This window comes from Ostrea edulis, chromosome 4 (genome assembly GCF_947568905.1).
Source record: "Ostrea edulis chromosome 4, xbOstEdul1.1, whole genome shotgun sequence".
NCBI classification, from domain to species: Eukaryota; Metazoa; Mollusca; class Bivalvia; order Ostreida; family Ostreidae; genus Ostrea; species Ostrea edulis.
In genome coordinates this window covers 35,628,227-35,656,034 of record NC_079167.1, presented here as the reverse complement: position 1 = coordinate 35,656,034, position 27,808 = coordinate 35,628,227, and the positions used below count along the sequence as shown (strand labels likewise).

General features: G+C 34.1%; 1 protein-coding gene across 9 annotated transcripts in view; it reads left to right on the top strand.

Moving 5' to 3' along the window:
* The window catches only part of LOC125669810 (hormonally up-regulated neu tumor-associated kinase homolog A-like), a 94,562-nt gene that overhangs the window by 16,647 nt on the left and 50,107 nt on the right, over positions 1–27,808 (top strand). For all 9 annotated transcript variants that reach the window (XM_048904607.2, XM_048904614.2, XM_048904611.2 and 6 more), the window contains one exon: positions 4,437–4,603. In XM_048904607.2, the coding sequence (XP_048760564.2) occupies positions 4,437–4,603 (167 nt within the window). The remainder of the gene's footprint in view (positions 1–4,436; positions 4,604–27,808) is intronic.

Sequence of the window (27,808 nt, the reverse complement as noted above, 5' to 3'; positions counted from 1 at the left end):
CGCTCTATGTTAAATATTTCATAGGTAAATTAATTCTGTGAAGGCATTTTTAAGATTTTGACAGGTTTTAATGAAAAGTATGAGACTGTTGTTACATTTCTTTCTTTGTAACATTGTGTATAATGCTATCCACAGGAATGGGTCTAGAGTCTTGAGATTCAGAAAAGAGCCCTTAACACCATATTTTGCAGAAATGACGTTTTAGGTGACAGACTGTGTAAACGAACTTGTTTATATCATTTCAAGTGAAAATTTAAATCACTGAGTCATTGACCATATTGAAAAAGTAATTGCTTTAATTCTGAAGTTAGATAATTATTGAACACGAACGATTCATTGGTGTTAATGCTGTAATGTACATTGATATTAGTTAGTGTTATATAGTGGTTTATGTATGTTACAGTGGTTTTATATTGTGGTTCATGTTGCATTAGTGGTCATCGGTCGCGGTAGCTCAGTGGTAGAGCATTCGCTTCGTAACCAGGAGGTTGTGAGTTCGAGTCCCACTCGTGCCATGACTGCGTCAAACCTAAGACATAAAAATATGTAGTGATTGCTCCTTCACCAAATGCTTGGAATTTAGAAGTGAGAACCACGGGTCTTTCGGATATGACCTTAAAAATGGAGGTCCCGTGTCACAGCAAGTGTTGGTATGCTAAAGAACCCTTTCTGCTATGGCCTTGAGTGCTATAAGAGGGATGCTTACTCCTCCTAGGCACCTGATCCCACCTCTGGTGTGTCCAGGGGTCCGTGTTTGCCCAACTATCTATTTTGTGTTGCTTATAGGAGTTATGAGATTGATCACTGTTCGTTATCTTCACCTTTATAGGAGTTATGAGATTGATCACTGTTTGTTATCTTCTTCTTTATAGGAGTTATGAGATTGATCACTGTTCATTATCTTCACCTTTATAGGAGTTATGAAATTGATCACTGTTCGTTATCGTCACCTTTATAGGAGTTATGAGATTGATCACTGTTTGTTATCTTCACCTTTATAGGAGTTATGAGATTGATCACTGTTCGTTATCTTCACCTGTCTAGGAGTTATGAGATTGATCACTGTTCGTTATCTTCACCTTTCATAAGCATAGGTCTAAATTTGTGGTACTCCACCTTCAGCTGGTGATGTCTCAATATGAGTGAAAAATTCTTGACGGGATGTGAAATAAACATATTGTGATATGTTACACTGGTGGTGTTATATTGTGATATAGGTATGTTACACTAGTGGGTGTAATATTGTGATATAGGTATGTTACATTAGTGGGTGTAATATTGTGATATAGATATGTTACATTAGTGGGTGTTATATTGTGATATAGGTATGTTACATTAGTGGGTGTAATATTGTGATATAGATATGTTACATTAGTGGTGTAATATTGTGATATAGGTATGTTACATTAGTGGGTGTTATATTGTGATATAGGTATATTATATTAGTGATGTAATATTGTGATATAGATATGTTACACTGGTGGGTGTAATATTGTGATATAGGTATGTTACACTAGTGGGTGTAATATTGTGATATAGATATGTTACATTAGTGGGTGTAATATTGTGATATAGGTATGTTACATTAGTGGGTGTAATATTGTGATATAGGTATGTTACATTAGTGGGTGTAATATTGTGATATAGGTATGTTACATTAGTGGGTGTAATATTGTGATATAGATATGTTACATTAGTGGTGTAATATTGTGATATAGGTATGTTACATTAGTGGGTGTAATATTGTGATATAGGTATGTTACATTAGTGGGTGTAATATTGTGATATAGGTATGTTACATTAGTGGGTGTAATATTGTGATATAGGTATGTTACATTAGTGGGTGTAATATTGTGATATAGGTATGTTACATTAGTGGGTGTAATATTGTGATATAGGTATGTTACATTAGTGGGTGTAATATTGTGATATAGGTATGTTACATTAGTATGTGTTATATTGTGATATAGGTATGTTACATTAGTGTGGTGTAATATTGTGATATAGGTATGTTACACTAGTGGGTGTTATATTGTGATATAGGTATGTTACATTAGTGGGTGTAATATTGTGATATAGGTATGTTACATTAGTGGGTGTAATATTGTGATATAGGTATGTTACATTAGTGGGTGTTATATTGTGAGGTGTGTATGTTACATTAGTGGGTGTAATATTGTGATATAGGTATGTTACATTAGTGGTGTAATATTGTGATATAGATATGTTACACTAGTGGGTGTTATATTGTGATATAGGTATGTTACATTAGTGGGTGTAATATTGTGATATAGGTATGTTATATTAGTGATGTAATATTGTGATATAGGTATGTTACATTAGTGTGTGTAATATTGTGGTATAGGTATGTTACATTAGTGATGTAATATTGTGATATAGGTATGTTACATTAGTGGTGTAATATTGTGATATAGGTATGTTACATTAGTGGTGAAATATTGTGATATAGGTATGTTACATTAGTGGGTGTTATATTGTGATATAGGTATGTTACATTAGTGGGTGTGATATTGTGATATAGGTATGTTACATTAGTGGTGTAATATTGTGATATAGGTATGTTACATTAGTGGGTGTAATATTGTGATATAGGTATGTTACATTAGTGGGTGTTATATTGTGATATAGGTATGTTACATTAGTGGGTGTAATATTGTGATATAGGTATGTTACATTAGTGGTGTAATATTGTGATATAGGTATGTTACATTAGTGGTGTAATATTGTGATATAGATATGTTACATTAGTGGTGTAATATTGTGATATAGGTATGTTACATTAGTGGTGTAATATTGTGATATAGGTATGTTACATTAGTGGGTGTTATATTGTGATATAGGTATGTTACATTAGTGGTGTAATATTGTGATATAGGTATGTTACATTAGTGGGTGTAATATTGTGATATAGGTATGTTACATTAGTGGTGTAATATTGTGATATAGGTATGTTACATTAGTGGTGTAATATTGTGATATAGATATGTTACATTAGTGGGTGTTATATTGTGATATAGGTATGTTACATTAGTGGTGTAATATTGTGAGGTGTGTATGTTACATTGTGTTGTTATATTTTGGTGCACTAAATTTAGTATTTTATGATCAGTATAAACAAAATAAGGATAGAGCATCAATATGGTCTGACTCTGATAGAACAGTGATTTATGACTGGCCAAAATAGGTTTTGACCTATGGTAATGTAGTGGCAGTGATACTGTACAATTTTGACCTGCACCATGATCTTGACCAGTGTGGAGCGAGTTGATTGTCAGTCATTAAGATTTTCTTCAAAATCCGGACACTGCCAAGGTCACCCATCAAAGGTCAGATGAAAGAAATTCTTTCATGGCATATGTGGATGGACTTTCGATAATTGTAAGATGGTGGGAAATGGAGGCTACTGGGGTCAAATGTAAATGATTTTCCATAATGATGATATATAATCTTCATCAAAAGACTTCAGAGACTTGCTATCAGAGTCTACAAGTGCAGCTGATTTGGTAAACACGGCAAAGGCACATATAGTAAAGGCAATGGAAATTGAATTTGGGATAAGATGACTACAGCTTGAAATGATGTATGTGTGCAAAGCATGGTAGATGGCAACATAAATTGGCATGAAGATAAACAGAGCTCGTGACTTCAGATTCTGAATTATTATCCCATCTAGGCCACAGCAATCTACTCTTTTGATTGTTCTGATGAAGAATTCATGTACTCCAGAGGATATAACTAATTTTCCATGTCAGAATTAAACCATAGAACATTTAGAACTTATACTGGCAATCTAAAGAGACCATGCATCTAGCAGATGTGCATATTTGATCAATTTATGTTGCATGCAAGCTATGCACAAGATTGAAAGTAGTAGTGTATCTAGTAATTTCTCACTTTGAAAAACCTTTTATGTGTTGAATTAATGTGGTCTTTTATAAACCTAGCACCTCATTTTTCAAAAGATGGGTTAATGAATATCTTAATTGCTGTGGAAATATGAAACTATCAAGGACAAAGGTCAAAGAATGCCTGAATCCACCTCTGAAACAGACAAACTTTAGAATATATAATAATTATTTTACTCAAAGTATAAAACATGAAATATCATTGTTGTACAAATCCTTACAGAACCACCTTTTTGCATTTTCACCGTATACATATCATTACATATTTATTCCCATGCAGTAAAAATGGTAATCTGGATGTTTTGCAATGTTGTGTAAACTGTATATGTATTTCGGTACCAAAGTTTGAATTGTATCGTAAAAATCCTCTGTATTCAAATGTTTAAGTATGTTGGATTAGACAAGTTTCACTGTATTGCATTATATGACCAATATTACTTTCTGATTTGGTGACTTGGTAATTAAGTCAGGTAGATCTATTTGATATTGAAAATGTTCTGTATTTTGCAGGCGACAACTCTCTACTGCCTAGTGTTGGAGGGTGCCCTGGGTGGAGACTTGATGACATTTATCAGGACTCACAAACAGTTCTATCTGCCAGAGGACAAAGCCAGAGACTTCTTGAGACAACTTGTATCTGCAATTCACTATCTCCATGAAAGAGGGGTTTCCCACAGGTAAAAGAGAAAAGAAAATGTTTCTTGTAAGCTGATTTGAATTATAGAAGAATGGCACTTAATTAAGTCGTGTACATTCAGGAACTTCTATGTACATGTGCTGGCATTAACAAACCATAGTTTGGAAATTATCTCCTAAGTTGCCATATTGAGGGGACATTAACGCTGCATAATATGAAGGACCTGTTTACATGTATGTAAATTTGATGTCTGGATTACACAAGATTGATAAGAGATAAAGATTAATCTGCTGACAGGTGTGATATAGGCTTATCAAAAGGCCCCCACATAAATCTAGGAGGTCAATGGTTTGTCAATAAACACTAAGGAAAGCATTCCAGCTAATTAAGGTGGATGATAAAATGCAGAGAGTCTGAGTGTCTGAATTTTACTTTCAAATTAATGTCAGATTCCATCTTGACATTTCCATAGATTGCTGAAGATATGTATATATCAGATTATGACATAATCTGTGATATTGCAATATTGTAAAAATTAACAAAATTTAAACAAGTTAATTTTCAAAAACAAATTTCTTTGAGAATTTCCCCCCTCAAATTTTTTTTTTATTTTCATCAAATCCCTCTGAATTTGTTGGATAATCAGAAGGTCCGACAATTTGGATAACCTAAATAATGCTTGTAGAAAGTATAAAAGATTTATTGAGAGAACAAGAAAATAATCCCCTCTTTTCTATAGATTTAGTCAAAATGTAAGAAATTTTTGGAAATAAGACATAAAAAGTGTCTCCTTGTGACAGTTGCCTTTCCTGTGTGTTCCGATGTTCTCATTAAGTTGAGCGTAGGCAGCTGCAAAGCACAGTGTAATGCTGGAAGCAAAATCTGAATTAGCATGAGAAAATGATGCTAGAAACACTAAAATTTTCTGCACCTTTGCTCCCATGGTGTCATACAGAGGAAAGGCTGTAACAGCAATTATGATTAAACAGTAAAAAAAAAAAGAAGATTTTTTAATTGGGTAATTGTATTTTGGTATGGCTTAAGTCTCTTGTACTTAAATGTTAAAACTGCTTTATATTTTTAACTCAGAAGTTCTTGACAGTGTAGTAAATCTTGACAATGGTGACAGAGACAAACCAAGAATCTGTTGGATGAGATGGAAGATTTAATTAGTCTCCCGCCTGTAGTAGTGGGCCTCTCTCTTTCTCTAATAACAGGCTAATTACCAAGAGAGAGGTAGCAATCTATAAGGACCTTGATTGTGTAAGGGAAGGATTGATAAGTTAAAATTTGTGATAGGTGACTAGATAATTAATCTAAAGATATTTTACATTGGAGAGGCTGTAGCTGAAAAGGGAAAGTATCCCCCCAATAAAAACAGGTTATGGTAAATGAAAAGGTCTCGTAAAACACCTTTGCTTTTTGTTTACGTCATGTTGTGATCATCTTATATATGAAGTCCTTCTAGAACAAGATATTAAGTTTTATATTTTGTGCACAGTTCCTATCCTCATGTTAATTCAATTTTACGAGGCTGCCAGCTCAGCTGATCAATACTTATTGATTCGTTATTGTTGTAAAGGCACGAAAAACAATATGTTCTTCTCTGAGCTTCCCTGTGAAAGGGACTCCGCTATTAAAACATTTTTTCGTGTTAAATTTTCTTTCAATACGGATAAACAACCATGATTTTCATGGATGAGGAATCATGGCATCGACTCATGGATTTTTCCATGTTCCATAAGTCTGTTGACTCTACATTCTGAGGGATGAACACCCCAGAATTGTCACTATAGAAACAGTAAAACTGTGGTTGGCATCAACAAATAATGGAACTGTGGGCAGGAAGATCCTCAATCTCGTTTGTGTGCTAAAACAACAAATACCATTTACAAAATATGATTTGAAAACATTCAATAGCCTAAGCAATGAGTAAAAAATTTCACAGCCAAGAACAAGTGAAAACAAAACTGGATACCTTATATATCATTTTACAATTTTCTAAGTCAACATTGTGCCATAATAGACATAATTTTCCTTGAAACAGATTAGGACCTGTTATTTGTCCATTCAGATGCAGAACATCTGTTTAATTGCAACACCAGTTGTATGAATAAAAGTTTTACTTAAAAGTATTGTCCACCTATTTCATTCACATAACTTGACCGCTCAGCATAAAAACATGGGACAGTGTTAATTATTAGTGACAAGGGAGCCATAATCAGGCACACAGCAGATCGTTTGCATGCTCTGTCATAACAAACATGTGATATACGATGTTTAGGCCCCTATTTAATGTACCTACAATACATCATACTTATTTATAGACAGGACACATTTCCTTGCAGTGTAGACTGCGATTCTGTGCTATTATCAACAAGTATATCATGACAATATCGTCTAATGTGTTGGATAAGAAATGAAGGTGCTTTAAAGTATTTTTGAAGCTTTTGTATACTATAGTACTATCATGACTTATCTCTCCTGCCACCCAAGTACACCTTCAAATTTCTCAAAACTTTTTTGATATACAAAGCAAAAATCTTGAATTCCTCCAGAGCAGAATATCAGCAATTAAGTAGATTATCACTTCATGATAATCTGTGGCAACTTTTAGGGTGGTCAGGCACATTAACCTACAGACAACAGTAATCATATGTACATTGGTTCTACCCCTTCTCCAATTTCACTGTAATTCTTTACTGCAGCGGGACTGAAGAGAGTATTGTATTTGTTTAACAGTATATGATAGGTAAATAGGCACGGTGTGTTTGACATTTAAACTTAGACTCTCGACAACTGTGTTGCGTGTTTTAATTATTTCAGACAGTTGTCAATTGTGTAGGTTCACGATCCGGTGGCTGGCCACAAAAAACCTATCACCGTCATGCATGGAGTGATAGAAAACAATATGTTAATTACAATTTTGATTATTTATCCTTCATTTAAGGCCCTTCATTAAAGTAGCAATAATTTTTTTTTTAGAAAAATATAAATTCTTAATATCTAACAAATAAGGTAGGTGAATTGTCCGACTATATTGCCAATTTCATGCGTCTTTTGATCTTACGAGATGATAAATGATGTTTCCTATGTGTTGAATGCCTAATAATCAAGTTCTGGTCGCCTCTTTATTTCTGTTTTTTTCCCTTTCCACTGATTTTTTTTTTGTCAGACAAGAAGATTTATGGGAACACTTACCTCATGTATATAAATCCATTTGTCTTTCAATTACAATTATATAAATTTGACAATTAATTAGAAGTGGCATGTTCAGTCAATGTCTGCTAAAATCCTCAAGTCATGCACTGGCTGAAATTCTAGTACCTACTGACTCCCAAAATTCAGAGCCTACAAAATTATAATTAACCACTTGAGGACATCAGATTATAGTGTTCCCATGTGAAATTTCCTTGCAGTGTAAAGATCAAAGTCACAGAAAGTTAAAAATGTTACAGGTTATGTGTCCATAGAAAGTCGTTGGCTGTGTATATGCTAACTTGAATTTAAATTGAATCAGATATTTATTTGTAAGAATCAGTATGATGGACATACTTTTACATTTGTAGATGTCTGTCAAATTGTCGATTGTAATTCATCTTTGCAGAAACAGTGGGTTTATGCTATATTAAGCTGATCTGTATTAATGTCAGCAAATACTGTAAAAATTGTAAAACCTGGAAGCAACAAGGACAGCATCTGTATTAATGTCAGCAAATACTGTAAAAATTGTAAAGCCTGGAAGCAACAAGGACAGGCAATCCTATTTTGTTATGAGCGTAATTCATTTTATTTACTGAATTTACTGATTTGCTTAAACCATGAGCAATGTAAATCACTTTGTCATCAGCAGTAATTCATTATATGCGTGTTCGTTGTAACCATGTTTTACTGTATTTGTATTTGATCATTGTAATTCCAGTATTTCATGGCATACTAACCATAAAAATTGATTTTAAAAATATTTGACTTTTTCGGATAACTTTTGCAACTATTTGTAGTTGGTTGTTTTTTTTTTTGGTGAATTATGAACAAGCTTTAAGAAACAGAAACTATGTAAATAATAAGATTTGTTCATTCCACACGGCCACAATTAACTACCAGCCCTCAGATCTACCATGGGTCAAAATTCATAAACTTTAACTCTCGGTACCTTTTGTATAATCCTGCTTACTAATATAAACAAACACGCAAAGGAACAAACTGCACTAAAATCTCTGGAGAATATTGGTATGATGTTGTCGAATGAATCCAAAAGCTTTGATCCTTGAAGGATTCGTTCAGTTAATGAATTCACTTTTGACACAGTTCCATTACAACTACCAGTACAATGATGGATTCAAATAAAAATTGAATCAAACAACTTTACAAACTTAATGCTTATAACTTTATCAATCCATGTTAGTCTACATTTTTGTTACATATATATGGCATCATGACAGAATCAACTCCAGTTCAATGATAAAAAAAAAAAAAGAGGGTAGGTTGGGAAACCAGAACCACACAATTTTTTTTTTTACACTTGTTGACTCGCGTAAATGTCAGATACCATCTTTCAGAGAATTTTTTAAAGAAATGGACATTTGATCCGTGGGATTGAATTTTGATCAGAATGTCCATCAATTTATTACCATTTTTTTATCAGGAGTTGCTTTTGGTTGTTTACTGATGTGTCCTAGTGGGGTTTTTTTTTATGGGAATTACAAGTAAACTTGGAAAAAAACACACCAAACAAACATACCCACACTACAAACACAATCCTTTTTTAGTATATAGTGATTATCTAGTGCGCTGTTGCCACCCCTTATGTCATTGATTTAAAAAATATAGATTACCAATTTACATCACAAATCAGGCTTATTCTTTGTGAAATGTTCATAACCACTTTAAATAAACATATGAAATGATGTATTCAATTAATATACATATATACATATATTTTTGTTAATAACATCTGGATAGTGGTAAATACTTGATATTTTTAAACTATCACTCTTATTGATTGTTATTGATTAAAGTGACATTAGTGCATTAGAATACTGTCAAATTTCATGAACTTTGCAGCAAGAATTTTTTTGGGGGCAGAAGTATGGTGATTGAAGTCAGGCATAGACAACAGATTAGAAAATGACCCCTCCAAAACTAACTGATATGCAGTATAAACAGTAAAGTAAGAAAAAGTGCTGACAGGGGGTGCTTTAAAAATTCTTCTCAACAATAACTGAACCAGAAAAGCCCAAACTTGTATGAAAATTTCCTTACATAACGTCTGACAATTCAAGTTTGTTCAAACCATGAGTCCCAAGTTTAGGTTTGGGGCCCTAAGAGGGTTTCAGAATTGTACATAGAAATACATGTATTTGAAGAATTCTTTAAAAATCTTCTCGGGGAAACCACAAAGGTACAATATCTTAAATGAATATGCAGGGCAGAGTGTATTTACTATGACCGACACAGTTAGGGCTGAGCAGCAAGAGGGGGTTAAAAGATAAAGGAATATTAGAAATATCTCAAAAATCACAATGGTGCAATTTTTCAAATTGATACTTAAGAATCCTCAATGAATTAAGATTCAAGTTTGCTCACATCTTTACCCCAAGGTTCAATTTAAGTTTGGGGTCACAAAAGGAGATATGATGTTTTTACATGGGGTGGGGGTTATATGAAAATATCAATTAAACATCTGAATCCCAGTCTTGATCAAAAAGGGTGAACTATAGATAGAATTGAAAAAGCATGCTTGACCAGAGAATTTATACCATGGTGAACCATTACACATCACTGATTTTAGCTGGACATCTGTGTCATATTCTTTATGCACCATGCAAAACTATTAACTGAACTTTAAATTAACAGATATATAACGGTGTTTAATCTTCCAAGAACCATAAATTCAATTTATAATGCAGTTGTTTAACAAATATTTACATTAATGTGTGTCTTGTCGATATCTTAGATAGCCCTACAAGTTAACAATCGTATGGATTTTCCAGTATATTGACAAATACGACATATGTTACTGGGATGCATCCTGAATATGAAATAGTCAATCACATGTTGCCAATCAATTTATAAGCTGCGGTTACAGAACAAGGCATATAACCCCAGACCCAGAATACAATATTCATTATAGGTGATGGAGTAATGGAAAGGAGTGCAGGTGTAAGGGGGGAAGACAATTTAAATAATGCTTGTAACTAAATATAAATTATTACCTTTCATAAACTCCTTCGATCTACAGTCATTATGCATATATTCCCAGTCATTATGCATAGATGTCTTTGAAATATAATCTTTATGTATAAATCAGTTATGTTACTGGTCAGCTTTGCAGGACAAATTATACTTCTGTCATCACATTCTAAAAACACCTTTCAAATGCAACTGTCATGTACTCTGCATTTTTGATTGGTTAATGAGGTTTGAGGCAGCTAAATTATCATAATAGCTTTTGATTGTGACAAATTTTATGAGTAATATCAACAAATAACAGGTAAAGCTCCCTGCTTAAGATTTGAGGTCCTTATTGTTGGTTTTTACCAGATCCACTAAAAACGTACAGCTAGTTTCTGGAAGGTTACCACTGTGCAGGAACACAATTATTTCACAAGCCTATGCATAGTTTTCTGAATAATTTACATTAAGTATAAGTTTTGCACTCAGTCCAAAGCGCTCATTCATTCAAATATCACCAGTGAAACATTCTGATCCAATATTGAATTTCCAAATAATTGAAACAGAAAAATTTATGTTTGGAAGGTGAAGCATCTTAGTAATCAAATCCAAATGAATGTAGCATCACGCACAGTCCATTGATTGAAAATTTTATTTGTGCCGTCAGACATATCCAGCTTTCAGTTTCATTTTTATAAAGATCGAAAACAATCGATCTTAATATTTACACTTGAAAAAAGATTGAATTTCAAAAAAAAAAAAGGATAAATCTTTAATAAAGTTCCTGTGGAGGCAGACATTGCAAGTCCGATATCAAGCATTTACAATGGATTAAGATTGATCTTTTCAAAACGGATCTGGTCCTACATCAATCTAAATCTCTTTGAGTAACTGGGGTCTAATGTGACTGAGTTGCACTGTAGCCACCACTAAGTAGAGGGCCTGTGAAAAATAAGATCAAAGTGAAATTTTAGACCCCTCATTTTGAGAGTTCAAGGCATTGTATGATGCAGTAAGTCTCAGATTTGATATGCCACTCAGAGACATGCAGGCAACCTATACTCATGTTTATTTAATTTTCCATGGTCTTTTCATCATGCTCTTATTTTTGCTCACCTGAGCTTTTTTGATCGTCTTTTGTCTGTCATCTGTCTGTCTATCAGTAAACTTTTCTCATTTTCAAGTTCTTTCCCAGAACCACAGGGCCAATTTAAATCAAACTTGATACAAATCATCCTAGGGTGAATGGAATAGAAATTTGTTGAAATGAAGGTCCATGCCACCATCCTAGGGGAGATAATAAAAAAAATGGGCAATAATAGAGTGGGGTCATTTAAAAATCTTCTTTAAGAACCACTTGGTCAGAAAAGTTGAAATTTACATTAAAGGTTCCTGACATAGTGCAGATTCCAGTTTGCTCAAATCATGGCCCTTAGGGGAGAGGGTGGGGTGACAAAAGGGGATCAAAATTTACATATAGATAGATGGTAAACTTCTTCTTAAGATCCACTTGGCCAGAAAAGTTGAAATTTATGTGAAAGCTTTCTGACATAGAGTAAATTCAAGTTTATTTAAATCATGATCCTGGGGGTAAAATGGGGCCACAATAGATTTATAGGAAAAATATTTTAGAATCTTCTTCTCAAGAACAACAGGACCATGATTAGTCATGTTCATATGTAAACAACTCTAGGTAGTACAGATTCAAGTTTGTTCAAATTGTGGCCCTCTAAAGTAGGGTGGGGCCACAATAGGGGATCAAAGTTTTACATGGAAATATATTGGGAAAATCTTTAAAAATCTTCATCTCTAGAACAGCAGGACCTGGATGATGATTAGTTATATTGATATGCAAGTGTCTTCAGGTACTAGTAGTTCAAATTCAAGTTTGTTCAATTCAGGGGCCACCAGGATTGGATGGGGCCACAAAAGGAAATAAAAGGTTATATGGGAATATACAGGAAATTGATTTAATCAATTCTTTTCAAGAGTAGCAGAGCCACACTAGATTATGTCAAAATGTTCCCAAGTAGTGTGGATTGAAGTCTTTTTTATGCCCCTGTGACTATATAGTTGACATATTTTTGCTAAATGTCCTTTCTGTCTGAAACTTTAACCTTACTCAGAACTTTTGAATGGTGAGTGATAGGGCTTTCATATTTCATATGCACTTTCCTTGTGACAAGATGTTTTCTTGGTTTTTCAATCTTGTAACCTTGACCTTGGAGTTTGACTTACTTTTAAGAAAGCCTATCCTATTGAAAAATTTCTGAACTATTTAAGGTAGGGTTTTCATAAATCATATTTAGATTCCCTATGGTAAGGCCTTACATTTCATACATGATCTTTGACCTTGTAATCTTGACATTGGAGTTTGACCCAAATTTTAAAACTTTAACCTTATTCATAACTTTTGAGTAGTGAGTGATAGGACTCTCATTTTATACATGCATTCCTTGTGACAAAACCCTTTTTTGGTACCAAAGTTTAACTATGTGACCTTGACCTTGGAATTTGACTTTTAAGAGAACCTAACCTATTAAATATCTCCTGAACTATTTAAGGTAGGGCTTTCATGTTTTGTATATAGCTTTTTTATGGCAAGACCTTTCACTTGATACCATGGTGTTTAACTTTGTGACCTTGACCTTTGAGTTTGACCTACTTTCATGTAAACTTAACCTATTCAATATCTCCATATGAGTGAAATATTCTCGAGCAGGATGTTAAACAATATCCAACCAACCAATCTCCTGAACTACATGTAATTATGGCAGTGTCTTTATATTTTGTCTATGGATTTCTTATGGCAAGACCTTTCATTTCATACTATACTTCATGACCTTGCCCTGTTTCCAGAAGAGCAAGGTTACAATTAGTCATGTTGAGACAGACCCATGTTGTGTGAATTCAAGTTCGGTTATGACATGCCCTTTAGGGCTAGGTTGGGGCCATTACATGGGGTCAAAATTTTTCATGGGAATAAAGATTGAAAAAAAAAAATCTTTAAAAAATCATAACAGCTGTACAATGGCAAGGCCAAGGTGGCTCAGGTGAGTGATTTGACCCATGGTCCTGTTTTAATTTTTGAAGTAAGAAATGAAATATGGTGAGCAAAAAGTCTAATTTCAAGGACATTCTTTTGCAGACGTAATGATATATGATGAAATGTGTTGAAGTCATTTTCGTTTTTGGAACCCTTTCTCCTGTCTGGGTTTAGATATTAGTACACTAAACACCGATATGAATTCTGTAAACATACACGTACCTACAAACAAACCAGTGAATGAATTGGAGCAAAACTGTAACACTAATTACATTCAAACATCGAAAACAGATTATTAGTGTATATTGCACCAGGTGCATGTACAAGTATTTTATATGAAATATATACACTTATAGTAAAAAACACTTTTAATTCAGGCCAATAAACAGTGATTTTCTTTACTAATAGAAATGATCAGTAAATTTTCAGTTGAAAATATCTGTCACAGATTAGTGATAAACTCTTTAATCTTATGTTTATTTTATATATAGAGAGAGCTTCATTTTCGAGCATTGTGTGTATGAATTTCACTTGAATAAGCCACAGCACTCAGTGATAACAGCACTATGAATTCAGTGCTGCGTGTTGGTATTACAAGGATTGGTTTAAAATAGAAAACTAAACACCCAGTAGAATAATAAAAAGAGTCCTAAAACTCAAGGAAAGATTCAATAAATGTTTTTCCTCTTCAGTTTTAATACACACATTTCTATCAAATTAATGACTTCATTCTCACTTCTGTGCAGCTTTATGAGACAACTGACACTTTTTTCAAATGAAAAAAAAACCCATTTAGTTTGTTTAGTAATATTTCAAACATCAGCTATTTCACTCTCATACACATTAGGCCCTGTTATGTATTTTAGGCAAAGGCATACGACAAGGAAATTTTGACATCTTGAAAATCTTAATCATCATCAGGAAATCCAGCTAACTTTCATCTTCACAGAAAGAAAGATTGAGATTAAAGATTTCTTCCAAACCCCCAAACTGTTTATGAAATATCAGTGGTGAACACCACATGAAGAGCTGGCTGTTTTGTCAGTGCTAATTGTACAATTAAGGCAGGGAAATGTTTCCTTGTATTTTGTCAGGGTCTGACAAAAGATGTAGGTTTCTTGTCTCTAGTGAGGGAAATCCTGGTCCTTGCTGGAGACGGGCAGATTTATTAGCTGAAACCACAGGGTATAAACTGACAATTCTGGTGTGATTTATTTATATCTATATGATGGGAAAGTAAAAACAGTAGGTAGTTATGGGGATTGGTCATTATAAGAAAAGATGTTTACAAGGTCAATTACTTTTGAATCCAGAAGTTTCGTCTAAAGTTGAATAATTATAAAAGGTCAAGGTCAGTTTTGGAAAGTATGGAAACATTCTATGAAAGTCTTGAAGGTCACAAACAACAAACCATGGGATCAATGAGGTCATTGAAATATGAAGTGATGCTAGTCTTATTACATTTAGATATTCTAGTCATCATAATGGTGCATATATATCAAAGGTTTCACACTGTAAATCATATCACCTGGGGCTCATTCATATAATATTTTAAAATGATGTTTAATGTTTGTGGTCATTTTTCATTCATTGTGAATCACAATGGGAGTTGTGATTTAGCAACTGGCACAAATGTGGAATTAAGTCTGATCTTTAAAAAAGTTTGTTTGAAGTTAGACTTCTGTTAAATGACATCTGCTTAATGGCAATGAAGACGTTTTATGTACACCCATTTTAAATAAGTCTCAACTCTACTGCCTGATAACGTAAGCTAGGTGTTGGTATAAGCCCATTTTTAGTCTTTTTTATTGCAATGGACTAAAAGCAATTTATTTTAGCATTGCCCTATTACTTATGGTTCACAGATAACACAGCATAATGTTGACACCAACATTGTAAGGTCAGTTTGCCATCCGCCCAGACGAGATCAGCTAATTAATAAAAAAACATTCTGTAGACTCCCTTGTTTTTCATATTGTACACCCAGACCTTGTGCATTTGGACACCTTGTAAGATGCAGGTGATCATTGATGATCGCTTTGATGGAAAGTTTTACTGGTTCAAATCAAGAGATATTTGTCACTGGGGATGTAAACCATTGTGTTTAATGCATCTGTACATAAACGTTTGTATTTGCTTTTCCCCTTCCTATTGAAGTTTCTTTTAAAATAGAGCTTGATATTGCCATTAGTGTAGAGAAAAGTGCAAACATTTGGCAGAGTACTTTAAGCCGTGGTCATGCATATTACAATGTAATTCTTTGCTCTTCATCTTTCAAGACAATAACAGAAATAACCAGATTAGACGACAATGGAAAATATGTTTTTGATTGGTTCAAATTCAAGTTTCTTCCATGGCTAACCTTTAGTTTACCATGTGAAACCCTCTAAATGTGAAGTTTTATAACCCAGCACTGCAATAAATGTTGATATGGAGGTCAAGCAAGGCTAGTTGCCCACTGAGAATGCCCACAATAATTCCTCCCAAATGCATAATGCTTTCAGAGAGTGTTCTATTACATATACTGAAAATTATTTTGTTATTATGGTTGAAGTTTTCACAGAATGTTGGGTCAATTTAAATGGTTAGACTGCTGTGCAACCAGACCAACTAAATCAATTGGAGGTGCATGATTTGAAATGGTGATTTTCTTTGTAAAAACCCTAATAACTACAAGGGTGAAAGCCAGGTTTTCCTTTTCATTTAAATCAACTGTGTTATCTATGTGAAAAATATTTATTTATGTTCCTAATGGCTTTTCGTGAATTAATCAATAATAAATGATTAATTCTCTGTGTTATTTTGCTTTAACAGCCACTATTGTGTTATTTTCAAGATACTTTTTCCTCATGGGGGAAACAGAATCAATACTGGACAGTGATTAGGCATTGGGGGAAATGGGATTTTTTTTTAATTATATAGACTTGACCAAAGTAGCAAGAAGAAGAAGGGGGGGAAAACCTAATTGAAACCTGTACAAAGCACCATAACCTGGGTATGTGACATCTCCATTAAAACTAATTTCATGGCATTTGAGTAATGTTCGCCCTCCAAAGAAATCAATACATTCACTTCAATGTAAAGATTGAATTTGGTCCCAAGATACATTGCAAGCTTTTTTCCAGCTTCTGTTATAGAGTCATCGCGAAAATCCAATTTTGTTTCTGTTATAGGATAAAAAAAAAGTGGGGGTGGGTGGGGGTGTACCTTGATCAACATGAAGACTAGGAGTGTTCAGAAGTTCGAAGAATTTTGTTTTTTTGCCAAATTAGCAAACCCAAGGAGACTGCATGTACTTTCGGCATGACCTTGTAAACAATAATTTAAAGGAATAAAGTTCATTTGACAGGGGTCAATTAGTTTTAATTCAGTTTCTGTTGTACTAAATTTTAGTTTTAGGTTTGAAATCAAGGAGTTTGGCTGCAGTGTAAGAATTTTTAAGTGCTTCTACTAGGTGGCATAATAAATCTGATGCATTTGGAAAGGTCATAAGAATAAAGATGAAGTTTATGTTAGGGATACTGTAAATAATGAATAAGAATGAAATTGGCACTTATGAGTAAAAAAAACATCTTGAAATTATCCCTATCTTGTTTATAGTTGTGTGTAAGTTTGAAATTTAAGTTAGTAAATTAGTGAGAATCTACAGATATGTAAATAATGATAGCAATAGAATGATCATCTCAAACGATGGTAAACCAGGTGAAGAATTCCGTACATGCTGGACTGAATCATTCTAGAGAAGCTTTTTCTGATTACGCAGGTGTTTCAGAATACACAGTCTTCCCAGTGTATCAGGTGTTGTTATTTGGAGACTATACATTGTTGCAATCAGCATTGATCACTGATTAAAATAAAATTTGTCAATGAAAACCGATTAAATTTTCTACCTGTTTTCATGGCAATTCAGAACGAGTTCACGGGTTTTAAAAGCCTTAAACGTTATGTATGATAGGTAGCTGTTGTTATCTTTACTTGCTATCTGGACGTACATTCTAGATAAAGTCATCAATACCAAAGAAGTTGACAAAATGTTAGAAGGAGGTTTGCATATCTTTTTGAATTATAAACGTGTGTCGGAGACATTGTGCTGATGAATATCGGTGTGATTGTTGGCGATAGGAAATTTTAATCCACAATTTGCACAATTCACCACTGTGCTAATCTAACCATGTGGGAACAAGTATTTACATCTTTTGTAAAATTTTGCTAGTTTTTAATCGCTAATGATTATGTCCATTAAATCGATACTTTCCGTAAAAATTGTTGATCTTGGCTAAACAGAAATTGGAGATGGTGGCCCCAGTTAATGCCCGGGTTAGAATAGGATTGTCATCAGAATAGTATTATTTATATAGAAAAAGAGAATGTCATAAATTCACAATCAAGATACCATCAAACAAATGAATACTTTGTACCTATATGTCCGTTCTCCACTGGAACAATCATATCAACTCAACCACCCGAGTGGTTTCCGCTCATAAAACTTTAAAACAAATCCACTTCACTTAAATTCTTGAGGTGTTCGATACAAAAGATAGGGAGTATATTGGTGTGAGAATGCTTTAGAGCTTATCTCTCCATGGGTATATTTTGTAAACACACATATAGTTGATCTATCCAAGGTCTGCATTAACACTGAGTCATCTATTTGATATTTTAAAATTTTTTCAAGATGACAAATTTTTTAAAGCTTGGAATTTCTAGGTCGTATTACAGAGTGGCTAAAGGTCTTCTTGCTCTTTTAATCTGACATATATTTTTTACATACAGGTATAGTATATGTAATTGATTGCTTTCATGAATGATCAAGTATGGCTCATAGCATTGTCATTTAGCATTGGGTTTGGAATGCATGATAAATTGGCCTACAGTTTAATTGAAATGTGAACTCTTTTCAGTAGAGTATGCAAAAAGAGATTTTTTTCCCTAGATGATCACAAAACTTTGAAAAATTGCACTTGCTTTAGCTACCCTTGAAGTAGAGTATTCACGGAGTCCAGAGGGCAAGGTGAATATTGTACTTAGAGGGTATAGTTATAGCAACATATTGACTAAGAAAATGTCAAGAACTGTTTTATTATATGACTGAATGATTTAAAAGTATAGAAACTGGCTACTAGAGCCTACGAAACGATATTTGGTTGGCCATCTTTGTATACAGCTAGATGCAAGACCTAGTCAAAATTGATTAGAGATGTGAGTTTTTATTTTTTGTATGGTATGACTAAAGAATTTAGCAATCAGTGGTAGAGCGTTTGCTTCATAACAGGGAGGTCGTGAGTTCGAACCTCGCTCATGCCATGGCTGCATCAAACTAAAGACGTTAAAATAAGTAGTGAATGCTCCTTCGCAAAACGCTCGGCATTTAGAAGTGAGAATCACAGGTCTTTCGAATATGACCTTAAAAACGGAGGTCATGTCGGGCGGTGGTATGCTGAAGAACCCTCAATGCTACGGCCCTTAGCACCAAGCATAGGTCTAAATTTGTTGCACTTCAACTACAGCTGGTGATTCTCAATATGAGTGAAAATTATCGCGGGGATGTAAAACAAACAAAATAATTTAAGACATCGAAATTGGCTACTAAAACATGTAGAACTTACCAAATAATAACTGATCAGTATTTTTAGATCCGGTTCATTGTTGCTATAATTCAACAATTTTTACTTCAGTTGGTTGCAAGGTAGTCAAAAGTTGAATGTCGAAAGTGAGTAGAGGTGCAAATTTTCATTGAGTGACCAAAAAATTATACTCAGTCATTTAAATTTTAAATTCCCAATTTATTTTTGGCCTAAAGTTGGGAAAAATCAAATGCTCAAAGGCAGGTGAATATAACATTTTATTTCTCCTAGGTTGTGGATATCAGCCAATTTGAAAGCATGGAATTTTTCAATCATATAATAAAATGTGTTGTCCATGTCATGCATTTATCTTCTGGTGCAGTACATGGTGCTCAAAATCACATGGCCTCTCACCTCTGTCGGCGTGGGTTCGAATCCCGCTCGCGCCGGTAAGTGAGAAAGTTTCCCAGTTTACTTTCGGAAGGTCAGTGGTCTCTTCCCAGGTACATTGTATCTGGGTTCTCTCTTCCACCAATAAAAACTGGGTGCCACCAGATGACTGAAAAATTGTTGAGTGTGGTGGAATGCATCAATCAATCAGTACATGGTAAAGGTAAAATAAAAGCTAGGGTACACAAATTTTTTTCAAAACTCTAATGCATTGGTTCAAGTCCTAATGTAACAAATTATGGTTATTTTCTCAAAGTAAACTATGTATTTGGCATGTTACAAGTAGTTAAGATGCTATCAGGGGTGGGTGTTTTTTTTTGGTGTTTTTGCAGAATATGTATTACACTGCAGGTGCTTTACTATGTCTGCACCTTAGAAGTGTAACAGGATTTTTTTCCTTATGAAAAGTACTTTCCATTCAGACAAAGATTCAGAACTTCATTTCTTATGTGTCTTTGATAAGGCCAAGTAAAATTAATTAGTAGATTATCATTCCCGCCTGCCCCTCGAAAATCGCCCTGCCCCGATTTTTCAAAATTACGATTTCCGGATATTTTTATGTCCAGTCCGGTATCGTAAACGTACTTTGTTTCACTTTGCCTTATAGAAACCCAAATACACATGTAATTATGATTTATAAAACCTTTTCTCAATGAGAGAAGGCATTTTCGAGGTCAAGAATACCATGGCGAAAAATAAGAAATAAAAAATAAAATCCTCCCACCCGCCCCATTTTTTTGTGAAGTTTGAATGATAATCTACTAATTAATTTTACTTGGCCTAATGAGAAAATTTCAATTTATATAAGAGAAATGTATACAATAGAAATTTGCACATAATCAGAGTGAATCATTTATACCCAGTATATTTTCTCACACAGTGAGACAATGCAGAGGTTTCATGGGGAACTGTTTTCTTGCAATAATCTTTTTATCAGCTGATTTTTGTTAAGAAAATTCTTCAAAAATCCTATTAGAAACAAATTTGTACAAACAATTGCTGATGGCCATGACGCAGTGACTCACCCTGCAGTATGATATACCAATACACAATTGGCGGTATTAGTAAGCAACTTTAACACTAAAATGATCTGTAAGACTTTGTGGTTTTGTGTATATAGAAACAGTGAATGAGTCAGGCATACCAAAGCTCCTGGACCCCACACACTATGTGCTGGATGGCCACGGTCTCTTCTTGACACTGGGGATGTCAGACTAGAGGAATTATAATTCCAGATAAACTTCAGTCTTTGTGTACCCATCTTGACCCCTGAAAATCAGCTGGATTAGACAAATATTTTAGTGGTTTCTAATCCTGTAATTGCTCAAAGGTGTATGTCAGGTTGACTGTTTTGTGTATTGTACTTTCTGCTGTTTTAAAAATAATTGGAAAGTCTTCTCGTGATCCGATCAGATAGACATATGTAACAGATATTATTTCTACCTGTTCACCAACTCTGAGCCTCCTGAGTGATTCACATAAGCTCTGTTACCTATGAAAATATTTTCCTTTCAGTGGCTTGATTTTAAAGTGTAAGATCTCTTCACCATAAATCACTAAATTACCGTTTTATCAATAATATGAGTTTTTGAAATTATTTCTGATGAATTTTTAAAAAAAAAAATTGTTTTTATACCTTTTTCTACTTTTTTTGTTCGATGTTGTTAAATGACTTTCAAATGTTCTGAGGAGTAGATTTAAATGTTTTGGTCCATATAATCAGACGTTGTACTGTCATAATAGATAAGGTTGACTGCTGCTTTGGTCTCTTGATATATTTGAAGTCTAGCCAATATGAACAGGATTTTTTTCTTGAACTCTGACAAGATTGCAAGCTCTAAACACTGTGTGGTCTTAAACAGGAAAAAAAAAATCGTAGGTGCTCATAATATCAGAGGTCCATATCAGTGCAGGGGCCATCATCTGCCAAATCAGAATACTGCACTCAGCAATTTTTGCACCTGCCTAGGGTCTGCCCATTGAATGGATTTCTGGGCCAGCCTCTTGTCACTGTCTGGGTTGAACTTCCCCAATACACAATTGATATCCTTGAAAAGCAAAAGCCTCCATCAATTTTAGGTTTTTTTTCTCGTTCAGACAAGGCTTTACAGAGTTCATTGATGTTGAAAAATGAGACGAAATTGGAAATTATATTCAGCCCCTCGAAAGTTTGAAAGCTAATTTTACTTGTGAGTGAATTTTGAATTGTGGGCTTCTAAGTCGCCTTTTCATGGACAGAAATTTAGACTGGTCATTGAGTAGAGTCATACAGTTATCCCAGTGGGACTGTGTGGCCTATCTGCTGGCTAAATGAAGAGATTCAGAGTAATACAAATTATTCAAACCAGCAACAGATGAACAAACAGCCCCTAGGTAACTAATCAGAAAAATTTGGGCCAAAAAGAGCACATCATGCATTATCTATGAAGAGTCTAGGCTTTGGATTTGATTTAATTCAAACAGACAAGAATAGTTTGTTGTTGCCTTTCATCTTGCTTGATGTAGGCCTGTTAAATTTCCTGATTATTTTCATATTAAATGACAGAACCGCTTTGTGTATATTTTAGGATAAGTAAAAAGTTGAATGTTAGGTTGGACAAGAACAAGAGAAAGTACATCAGATTTTACATGCCTGGACAACTTGTCGAGCAGATAGATTACGTGTTTGTCTTGTTTCAAAGAACCCAAGTCACGAGCTCTGAGTAGCAGAGCTCTAACAACCCATGTAAAAATTTTATGTATATATCCATGGATATATGTAGAGGCTTGTGATGATTTCTCTAGTGTCACAGAGAGCATTGCTGCAGCCTGCCTCAATGACTTGCAATGCTAAACTGCCAATTATCATACTTTTACACATGCAGTGTTAAGAGCTTCTCATTATATTCACATGCCGTGTGAATTCGTGGAGTGCAATTCATCAATGCAGTTTTAGGAATCTTGTCTCCAAGAATAAACTTCAAGTGAATCAGACCAGACATAGGACATGAACCATTTGCCCTCTTTGTACTCATTTCACTGATTAATTATATTTAAATAAATTTAAACATTGTAAATCCCTTGAAAATTTTGAGCATAAATGAGTAAAGTTGTCAAAGATGGACAAAGAATGGGAATTTATAACAAAAACATTTCTAAAAGCCACCCCAAACGGTTCTACCCAGGTTATGAAATCTCTCTGTCAGCATTTTTAACTTGTCGAACGAAGAATCATGTAAATTCTATTGATATTTGTATTTAAATTCATTCAAGAAAAATGGACTGAGAAGGTAAACAAGAAACGAAGGTTTGTGCCCGTCTTACTGCTTGTATGTGGACAGTGACACCCCAAATATTTGTTTTCTACATGTGATACAAAATAGCAAGGGTCTTTTAATCAAACTTAGGAAGAAAGAACGCAGAATATTAAACCATGAATGAAAAATTACCACAAATTGTCACCATCACCTTACAGGTTGCTAAATGAGAGATTATCTGCAATATTACAGGTGAAATTGCTTCCCATGCACACATGACCTATGACTGTGTTATCTGGTATTAGTTGGGAAGTTTGAAATTCTTGATAAAGGTTTTCATGACTTGATCAAAGGGTCCTTGAAAAACCATAATCTCTTCTAGTTTCTGTTTGACCCCAAATCAGCAAGTGAAAGCTGATAAAGCACATAATACCTATTTATTCTTGATTTCTTTAGCTTGCACATCATTAAATTATTTTCTTACAGCTAGTGTGAAATATCTGATGTATAAATTTCTAAGTCAATGATCACATTTCCACAGAGAGTTTTATAATTACTCAATTTTTCTCATCTTCGTTAGCCAAGTGTTTTTGGTCCACTCCGGAGCAAGGAGTGTAAGGAGGGAGGAGGTTCGATCGCTGGTGGCCATTTAGCTCAGTTGGTAGAGCACCTGACTAGAGATTCAGGAGGCCCGGGTTCGAATCCTGGTCTGGTCCGTTGCATTTTCTCCCTTCCTGTTACAGTTCAATTAAAATATACAATAAAGGACTTCGTTGGTACAATAGCCATTTCTGGCCCTGAAATGTTAATATTCTTCATTTAGTAAGAACTCAGTAATTTCCAGTAATTTAAAAACCACACTTATTTCTATTTTGAATTTAATGCCACAAATTTTGTGTGAGTATTGACGATCTCGAAAATATTAGCAATCTAAAATGTCTATTTTGGGTCTGTTTGTCTAGAATGTCTATTTTGAGGCTTTTTAAACTTTAAAGTCATAGGTGTCATGTATTTGCAACATTAAAATTTGTAGTTTAAACATATTAATTTGATTGCAATTCACACTTGGCAAACACATTTTAATAAAGTCAAACAACTTTTTAAAAATAATAATTAATTGTTATCAGGGCTTTTGGAAATTTTATGATGTCATACAAAGTAAAATCAGGATTTAATGCTAAAATTATGATTGATTTTATATACAAAATCAGTTTGATAATGAATATTTGCCGTAAAAATTTCTGTTATCTTTGTAATTCAAATTACTGTCCGAATCGGGGTCAAATGACATTGCTAGTGAACTTGGTTCTTTGATTTATATAGTTATAAAATTGTCTGGTCTGAGATAATGAAGTTGGAGACCAACTGTAATCCATTGAGATTAATCACCCAGAATTATTGATAATGGCTATGGCTGTTATTTTCTAGTGGCAATCTTTTTCTTTATACTTCACAAATGATGAAGTTGTATAACTTGGAGTTGTTTTACAATATCAGGATAATGAGTGGGAAATGAAATCGACACAGCTATAAATGAGATAACAATGTGTCCTGATGGATCTTTATTGGGCTTAGCTTCCAATTCTAGGTATCTTTGACATCTATTAAACTCGATAGAAATACTATATAACAGAAAGGATTACTGTAAACATGATGTATGTGTTAGATTGATTTTTTGGCACGATTTTATGTCCCTTTCGAAAGGACAGTTTTATTTTCTCTCACCCCCTTGTAAGTGAACTTTTTTTCCGACAGACATGGGTATTTAAAAAAATAAGTGTAGGAAGTGGGAAGAAGAACTGAAGTAAAGGTGGAGATGTGGTCTGTCAGTTCCAAGATAAAATTAATATGTTCTTTGCATCACAAGGTACAAAGATTCTTCCATTTTACTAACACATTAATATATTTTTTTTTATCTTGACTCTACATATTTATCTCCCCCTTCTTTCTTACATATCTAGATGTTCAATCTCCCTTGAATGTGAACTTACGGTGAATTATTAGAAATTTGATGTTTGAAACACTAGCAGTTACATTTACTCGAGTATAAGTCATTCAGGCATTGGTTCTACCAATACTTGTTCTATGTACCAATGGTGTAATAGTCTTACCATCGTGCAGGTCATCCCTGTGTGTAGGTTACTGAAGGTTGAACAGTGAGCAGGGTGGGTACATATTTTCACACAATTCTCTTATTATGTACTTGGATTAGGTTGCCGTAACAGTGTTTTACAAAGTGCATGAATCTATATAATACCCCTTACATACATGTAACTTGGTAAGGTCAGAGATGGGAAGACTGAGATGCACTCAAACAATAGGGGAGTTGTTAGGCCCTCTAAACCGTACATGCAGGTTACCGGGCTATCACAAATAGCTTGTATACTCTGATTCCAAAAGCATGTAATGTAAAGCAATTTTATATGGGAAACTGAAAATTGACATGTTGTGTAATGACCCCTCACAACAAAGCAATAATTGTCAATAGTAAATAGTGTATTGGGTACTGCAGTAATTATTAGGTATGTAGAGTGGAAGGGGAGAAGTGATATATGAAATAGGGAAATTTCTGTCTGCTATTGCACATAGAACCACCATTGTCTAGGCAGATGTCCTCTGTCATCTCTGAAAGCATGAAACAAAATTTTCCAAGTGCAATGTCATCTGATTTTTTTCTGGGTTCAGAGTGTTTCATTACTAGGAGGGCATTGATTGTATTATTTTGTCATTGGGTAAAAATGTGGCATATGGCATCATTATATTTGGTCCTGATGTAGCAGTGAGACTCGGTGTAATTCAAAACATTATCTTGTAGAAAGTCACTTACAAATCAATAGTTTTAGGAGTCCAAGTGATTTGTTATGGGCTAATTCGCCCAGTAAAATGATAGTCCTGTCATTTACGACACACTGCACAGTAAAAGCATGAAAATTATCTATTTCTCAGCAGCCCAAGAGAGAATTAGCCATAAAATTGAGAACAAACAAATATATAAATCAAAAATTTAAATTTTTCACAAAGAGCAATTATAGACTTTTCTAGGTCTATTTACAATCTATAAATTGACTACTTAGACTTTAAGAAGATGATAACACTCTAGGCATCTAACTCATTTATTGACACTTGAATCTGTATGATCAAGATTTTATTTACATGCTGGATAATCTAGCCAGGTTTTGCAGAAATGACTGACACATTTTTGTTCTGAAGGAACATTTTGTGACAGAATGAAGGTGCTACTTATTGGAAATTACTGTTTACCTTGTACAAGCTTCTGCTCTTTAATTATTAGACTACCCAGTGCACATCACAAAGTTGGAAAGAAATATTCAATTGGGAAGTGAATATGAAAAATGGAGTTGACGTAATTACATGGTGCTGATAAAACTGTTTGAACCACCACCACCCAAGTCTAGCAAATAGAAAGTGTCGCTCAGTCAATGAACCTGGTTTTCTCAATACTAAATTTCAATCCCTTTTCAATAAAAAATTGAAATACATTGCGAACAGCCTTGTAAAGTCGTCAGCCCTGTAAATTCAGACACACAGGTGTTGTTCAGGGCAATGTGCTAATAAACCAGATCATGTGATTTATATATAAGTTGTATTCACAGTGAGTAGGTTACTGTAACAAATATGACAAGTTTATCAACCCCAGAAAGTTAAATTTACGCACAGGGATTTTTTTTAAAAAAAGTTTTAATATTTATAAAGCTTTCAGTTACATTTTTTCCCTAGATAATTCATCATATCATAGGTGTACTTAAAGTGAAGGAGATGGGCTGATGGTATTGACAGGCAGGAAGATGGAGAACAGGTTTGACTGCTTCAGTAGCTCTGCCACACCGTTACAGCAGCTTTGCATCCGTCTCTGTTAGCCTGGGTATAATCTTTGATGACATGTTTTACAACAAGTCAGCAAATATTTTAATTTGAAAAAAAAAGAAATGCAGAGCTCTCACTTGTGTTCCATGTTCCAAACCACTGAAAGATAAATATTTCATTTTAAGTGACTGAAAAACAACTAGAGGGAGGTAACTCTTGCAACAATGTTTGAGAGCATGTTTCACATCTGTGTGTTGGTGCTATCAGGACTTTTGTACTGTTGTGGTTTCTTTATAGTTTTATGGGGTTATTAGATAGTACTAGGAGAGGGACAGTGTTTATTACATGGTTGCCAATCCTTGTTTGTTTGTTCTGGATACCCTACTTCTTTATAGTCTAAGATAGGCCATTGTGTGTCTTACTTAGATCCCTACAGTACTCTGATAAGTCCTACAAACTTTTATAGTTTATTTTGGACACCTGCTATCATACCATGATAAAATATGGGATTAGTAATCCTGGAAGAAGCAGGCTACAATAATTATGTAAAGAGGTGTAACAACCTTTTGAGATGCTCATGACAATTAGCTTGAGAAGCCAGTGTCAGTGGATCATTTTATAGATAGAGTTCAAAGTAAATAATGATTGAGAACTGTCACTGAGAATAAAATTGTAGTTGACTTCATTTCTTTTTGAAAATTATCCAAAGCTTATTATATGGAAGTATCAAATTTCGCATTTTAAAAATTCTCTCCATTTAATTTTTCCATCAGTCCTTTGACAGTTTAATGATGCCTTTATATTTCCTTATATCAGTGTACAAAACGGAAATCTGCCAAATTATTAGCTGTTAAAGGGAGGGGAGGGTACGCCGTAAATTATACTAAATAGTTAATGACATCTAACACATTTTGTTTGTATATTTAGTTACATATAAGATTTCAAGAATT